At 39.7% G+C, this 6,793-nt stretch overlaps 1 protein-coding gene across 2 annotated transcripts; it reads left to right on the top strand.

Annotated features, from left to right (window-relative positions):
• The first annotated feature begins 1,335 nt into the window (after positions 1 to 1,335).
• Positions 1,336 to 5,430, top strand: LOC115739889 (ras-related protein RABE1c-like). Of its 2 annotated transcripts, none has more exons than XM_030673184.2 (9): positions 1,336 to 1,509; positions 1,614 to 1,735; positions 2,869 to 2,941; positions 3,027 to 3,127; positions 3,657 to 3,722; positions 3,897 to 3,994; positions 4,100 to 4,162; positions 4,247 to 4,339; positions 5,055 to 5,430. In XM_030673184.2, the coding sequence occupies exons 2-9, from the start codon at positions 1,663 to 1,665 to the stop codon at positions 5,139 to 5,141; spliced, it is 654 nt and encodes a 217-aa protein (XP_030529044.1). In that variant the 5' UTR covers positions 1,336 to 1,509; positions 1,614 to 1,662; the 3' UTR covers positions 5,142 to 5,430. The 2 variants fall into 2 exon arrangements, with proteins under 2 accessions (XP_030529044.1, XP_048127529.1); XM_048271572.1 differs by having other exon boundaries at positions 1,367 to 1,509; positions 1,597 to 1,735.
• Positions 5,431 to 6,793: the final 1,363 nt, after the last annotated feature.

Raw genomic sequence — 6,793 nt, 5'->3', positions numbered from 1 at the left:
CGGTTGGCGAGGTAAGTTGGAATCACGAGAGGGAGGGGCTTGTTGAAGGCATCGGGTAATGGCAGAGAGTGTGAGAATTGGAGGTTGACGAACTCGGGACCTCCATGGGGTAGCAACGGACGGTAGGGCTGGTTGAAGACAGGATGGCAACTGCTAGATGGCGGAGGGCGGCGGTCGAGCGAGAGGACCAAGAAGGGGGAAACGAGCGGGGCCGACGACTTTGCGGGTTCGAAGCCTCGGGTAGTCGCCGTAAGGGATACAACAGGGGGTCGAGTAGTGAGTCGGCAGTAGAGTCGGCGGTGTGAGGCTATCGGGGGTGATAGATGGTCGGAGCAGCAAAGAGGGTTGGAAGTTGGGGGTGGTGTCGCAAACTAGCCAAGGGAGGAGGGGGAAGGGGGAAGAAAAGCGTGAGAGGGAGAGAGGAGAGGGAAGAGAGTTGACTTGATTAGATAGGTAGATGGGGATTTGACCTTGGTGGTTGAAAAGGTGAGGTGACTAGTGGGGCCCATCGGGATTTGAATTCTTTTGTCTCTTGTGCATAAATGAAGGGGCAAAACGGTCACTAGATATTTTAGGATTGGTTGGACATTTGGCTCAATCGACGGAGGATATTTTGGTCTTTTCACAACTCGAGTTTGGTCGGGGTTAGGCTCGGGGCGCGAGGGTCTCGATCCTATTGCACGAGGACCGAACTAACGAAGCCTAAACTATTCTGATCGACGTCTCGAAAATAATCCAACCATTGGCACTTAAATCCTCAAAATCCAAATTGTATACAACAAACTAGAATTCACATTTAATCCTTAAATTGAATTCGGTTATCTTATAGATGTCGAAATTTCGGGGCGTTACACTAATGGATATATCCCTTTAAAACATTATTCATAGTTATGAAATTGGCAATATGTCGGCCTTAAGATTTAAGTTTAAAAATAAGAATGAATAGTTTGTTTGTTTCACGTAAAACTAAAGATTTGAAATATATTTTTTCGAACAGTGATTGATAATATTGTTTAAAAAAATTATTTCATGAATTTTTTTTTTCTTATCGGTCATAGTTTATGACTAATTCTTTTCACGGGTGATGAAAATATTTTTTTCATTGACTCGTTTTTGTAAGCGATAAATGTGATCATTTTTTTGTAGAATATTTATTAAATTTTGAATTTTTGGTAAAACAAAAGCACCCGAAAAGTTTATCCTGATAAGGTCAAACCATTGAGAAAAATATTACTTGGGTGGGCCCCTCTCTCTTAAACGGCGATGATGAGAGCGGAGAACACGTCCGATTCCAAGCTCAATGTCAAATCCAACGGCTCGGACGGACCCCTTCCATCCCCATTTGTTTAAGTAATCATTGGCCTCCACCACTTCTACATTCCCTCCTCGCTCTCTCTCTCTTTCTCTGCAACTTCCTTTTTCAACGGCTGTCCGGTGCCGACGTATCAGAGACGCCGCCGCGCTCCGCCATCGGCCAGATCTCCCCTCGTTCCCTCGGCTTTTGATCTGGTATTCTTCGAATTCAACCGACGCGTCGATGAGATCTTCTCTTGTTTCTTGCTTCCGTTCCCGATTTGGAATCTGCTTGATGCGTAGCATTTGGTCGCTTTTAGGTTTTCGTCTTCCTGAGGTTGAGCGTGTCGAGTGTCGTGAGAACGAGGAATGGCTGTCGCACCTGCACGGGCTCGAGCCGATTACGACTACCTCATAAAGCTCCTCTTGATCGGCGATAGCGGTATGCCCTTCGTTTTCTCCTCTATCCTTTGGGGCCTTTTTGTTTGCGCGTGAAATAGATTGATAGTTCCTGCGACCAGAACCCGATCTTGTTGTTCTTTCTCATTAATAATCCAGCTCATTTTGGAGTTCTGGTGGTTCGAACTAGGCATGTGACTTTGTTTGATTGGTTAGCTGCTGGCATCGTACTTGAAGTTAGGGAAAAGGGAGAATTTGGAGCATTGTTACAATGCTATCTCAGGGGATAAATAATGTGAGAAAGTAATCTCATGCGGTTATTGTTTACGATCTCTCTTCATTTGGTTTGGAACGTGGAGCCTAATCCCTGCTAAGTTTGAGGATTTGGACTGAAAAGCTGAGGAAGTTAGTGGTAGTGTGAGCTCAACTTATTTTTTGATGGCATAAGGACTCCACTGGCATCTACTTTAGCGAGTTTTAAGTGGCTTGGAAACTTAGACTATTAGGGAGGCTTTGTAGATTGTTGTGTGCTCTCTTGGTCGATTGGAGACCATTGGGTTGTTGTTTTGAGACTTCTTTGGTTATGTATACTGCTTGTTTTGCTAGTATGTTGAGTGAAAAGTTCTCATTAGTGGTATTTATATTATGTTTGGTAAAGACTTCTCTTGGAATACATGTTAAGCAACCAAATAAGGAATAACTACAGTATCTAATAAACTGTCTTCTTCACTATTGCTCTGAAAATTAAATCTTTCCATTCTAATTATGGTTAACCGGTGTTGATAGGCACTCGTTAATGAAATCATATTCATATTATACACATTTTCTAGGTGCAAAGGAAGTTTTTGAGTAGTTGATTGTGGGAAACAGTTATTTTGTGCAGTACTCATACGATGTCGTATGCAGACTTGACATCACCAACTAGCAAAGTGCTATTGCACTGTTCTCTATAGCTAAACAACATTTCTTACAGTCCCATTAAAAATGAACCATCTATAAATATAAACATTTGATTGATTAAGCATGTGGTATGTTATCACCTTTATACATGTTCAAACTTTTTTCTCATAATATTGTGGTTTATGAGTTACACTTCAATTGCTAGTTAAATAATTCTGAAATGGTGTAGCAGTGATCATCTCATATCTCCTTCTCTTCTGGCATTATTTTTGGCAGGTGTTGGTAAGAGTTGCCTCCTCTTGCGCTTTTCAGATGGTTCCTTTACTACCAGCTTTATAACAACTATTGGGTGGGTCTATCTGAAATAAATTTTGTTTTACTTCAGATGTTGGCTAGGTCAACTAATCATAGTAGCTTGTCTTTCTAATTCGCAGGATCGACTTCAAGATCAGGACTATAGAGCTAGATGGAAAACGAATTAAATTGCAAATATGGGATACTGCTGGACAAGAGAGGTTCCGAACAATTACAACTGGTCAGTGTCTGGCTTCAAATACATTAGGGCCGTAGGGTGGCCAATGTTTAACTCATAAGTTGGATCAAAGTTTATTTGCGTAATAAAGTAAATGTTGGCCAGTAAAACAAAAACGTAACAATATGGATGTGGAATAGTTCCTTCACCAACTTGTCTTCCAATTGCACTTTGTGAAAGTTCTTGAATTATAACAGGAGTTTGTCTTTTCTATTTGATTTTGAGAGTACATACATGGTGCTTTCTCCTTGGCATTTCTCTTCATGTGACAATATAATAGTTGGGTATGTTTTGAACTGCTTTTAAGTGTCGCCTTCTGAATATTGAACAGTGAGATCATAAAATTTTAACTTTTACTGGAGATCTTTACATGAAGGAGTCCAGCTTATGCCTTCTTAATGTAATTGGGTCCTTCTTGATCATTCTTCGATCAGAAAAATTTTGTGTTACAAATTCTCTCTTTACAGCTGTCCATTTCAGCCAACCCGAGTGATTGAAAAGGTTGGTTAACCAGATTATCTCTGTGTTGCAGCATACTACCGTGGGGCCATGGGTATACTCCTTGTGTATGATGTGACTGACGAATCATCTTTCAACAGTAATTGGTTCTCCCTCATCAGTTATCTCTTGCGTAGTTGTTTCTTCTTCATGTTTGAAAATTAGGTTAACCTAATTGTTTCAATTTCGAGTGCAGTCCTGTTTTGATCCAGGGTTTATTTGTCATTTGCACCCCCTATTCCTTTTGGTTGATTCAGTTTGTTTCTTCCTTCAGATATCAGGAATTGGATCCGTAACATCGAACAGCATGCTTCTGATAATGTGAACAAGGTACTTGTGGGTAACAAGGCTGATATGGATGAGAGCAAAAGGGTATGTCATATCCCTACATCATGTGTGCTTCCATGTTATATATTCACCTGCTGCTCATTCTGTTGATAATTGTTGTTTACTTGATTGGTCCTTCTCCTTTTTTAGGCTGTTCCTACCTCAAAGGGCCAAGCGCTGGCCGATGAATATGGTATTAAGTTTTTTGAGACTGTAAGTACAGTAGTCTTTCTCTTGTTAATTTCTTACTGAATTTTTGTAACTTCATGCCTGTGCTGAGTATGTCTTCTATTTCAGAGTGCCAAGACGAACTTGAATGTAGAGGAGGTTTTCTTTTCAATAGCGAGAGATATCAAGCAAAGGCTTGCAGAAAACGACACAAGATCTGAGGTACATGTTTTCTATATCGAGATTAAAGCTAGTGTTTTTCAGTGCTTATTAAGTTTTTTGCTTGTTAAAAGTGATTGTGCCAGGGACCACAGTCGTAGCTTGTCTTAGGGAACATCTCACTCTTTGTGCAGTATCGAAATAAGGCTGACGGCCTATGACAACAAGTATTACCACAGCTTTCTACAGATGTCTCTTGCCTTGTGAATAGATTTAAGTATTAATATCTGGTACACGGTCTATATAACTCGTTTTCTAAATAAGCCACCTCCATCGCCATTGATTTAGGTATTTATATTTTTAGGAATTGACTTACCACCCAAATCTACGGTGATAGAGTTGGCATGTCTTAAGAAAGGTGATACAGCCCGTGTGCCATATAGAAGATTTTTAAAGGCCGTATCTAGCATTGTGTACAGAACCATCCTCTTCAAGCAAGTTTTTCAATGCCTATACGTGTTAACAAACTCCATTTTGCCAACAAGATAAGGCAAAATGGATTTTAAATGCTTTTCAAATTTTTCTATTTGGATATTCTGTGCGCGCTTGCTTGCTTTGTTGGGCTGGAGGGTCATTTCAGGTTGGCACCTGAAGTTTCTTGGAAGTTCTCCCCTGAGAGTACCAGAGGAGGAGGAAAAAGAATCTAATTTCTTACTGTAGATATCAATTATCCATTGCCAAAGGTTGACCTCTTTCCTGTTTGGTTGAACTACTGCAGCCTCAAGCAGCAATTAGGATCAATCAACCGGATCAGGCATCAGGGGCCGCTCAAGTACCGCAGAGATCTTCTTGCTGCGGTTCTTAAGCAAGTTTTGCTGAAGTCACTGCAGTAGTGGGGAAAATTGATTTTGTTATACATCCGGTTGCTCCCATTGTTCTCGCCATACTACCTCACTAAATGCTGCTTTTTGTGTGGATGGTAGATCCGTCGCCATCACATAGAAGAATGAATTCTTGGGCAATTGTAATATGAGGAATTAATTATGTGCAGATTCCAGCTGAGATTTCATCTCATTAAGTTTGACATCACATTATCAACTCTTGTATTTTTTTTCCTGGAAGAGGTTGCTATGATATTCTGGTAATATTTTAAACCACAAACTAGTCTCCTTGGCCCTTCAAAGTGAAGCTCTTAATAGATGCTGAAATTCCCTTTGAGGTGCTAATACTCTCGGCTCTGTTTAGCTTTGCTACGATCGTCTCACGGACGGAGTTCCATTTGTCTTTCTTGGGCTCTATTAGCCTTGTTTTTCTTTTTAGACTGCATTTATTAATTGATGAGAAGTGTGCCACTGACTAAAAGTGATATGTAATGTATTTGGTGAAAAGAAGAGTGCTAGCTCCTTTATACTTGGCAAAGAGTGTTGGGATTTTATGGAGTACTACTGTACATGTGATTGGTGTGGACCCATTGTATTTGGCATCATCGGATTGCAATTCCATTTCTTCCTTGACATTCCAAGATATCAGCTTCCTTTTTGTTCATTACATGTAGCATGGTTCTGATTAGGAAGAGCTCTCAGCTTCTTCGTCGAACTTTACATATTTGGTGAGCGATGTGTCAGACAAGGGTCCGATACTGCTTTGGTAGTGTTTTATTGATGTAATTTACATCATCAACTCGAGTCTCTGGCATTCGCTACTAAAAGTTTCGCCTATATTATCTTTCAACAAATAGTGAGGCATAAAATTGTTATTCATAATGAAAATATTTTTTATTTGATAAATATTTTAAGCAAACTAAGCCATTCTTTTTAGAAAAAATATTTTTTAAATCGTTCATTTTTCGCGAAACAAATAAAGTCTTATTGGACGGTGGCCCGATTCAAGGCAAATTTTCCCCCACGGAAAGAAGGGAAAGGGAGAATCGGGGAGACCATTTTGTTTTTTACACAATATTCTTTAAACGTTTTATTTTGTATCTCACCAATTTTAATTTTGATTTAACGGGTTAAGAATTACACTGTAAATATTATTACTTGCTTGCTTAAGAGTTGAAATTGAGAGATTTTATCTTCTATAGACTATGCTAACTCATATTTTCAATTGTTCAACCAACGGGGGACAACAACAACAACAAAAGCCCTTGAGAGTGAGTTTTATGAAGGGATAATTACTAAAAATAAGTCTAAATCTATTATACGGATGTCAATTCAGTCATAAATCTTTCATTTGCCAATTTCATTATAAGCCTTTGACAATTTCCCAATGTATTCCAACCAATTTTTAGCAAAAAAGTGCTAGCATGCATGTTGGCTATCCTACATGGCATGGTTAGTACTGATATGGATAATTTTTTTGTAACTTTTAATAAGTTTTTTCTTCTACCCTTTTCTTTTCTTTTTCTTTTTTTCATTATTCTCTGCCGGTTTGCGGCTTCTATAATGGCCAGAGAAGTCGTCAAATGCGGGCGAGGGGTTACATGCCCTTGTTGTGGCCGGCGAGGGCCGGGCAAAA

Source organism: Rhodamnia argentea, chromosome 10 (genome assembly GCF_020921035.1).
Source record: "Rhodamnia argentea isolate NSW1041297 chromosome 10, ASM2092103v1, whole genome shotgun sequence".
Lineage (NCBI taxonomy): Eukaryota > Viridiplantae > Streptophyta > Magnoliopsida > Myrtales > Myrtaceae > Rhodamnia > Rhodamnia argentea.
Note: the sequence above shows the minus strand (reverse complement) of the source record. Positions and strands in the feature narration are given on the sequence as shown.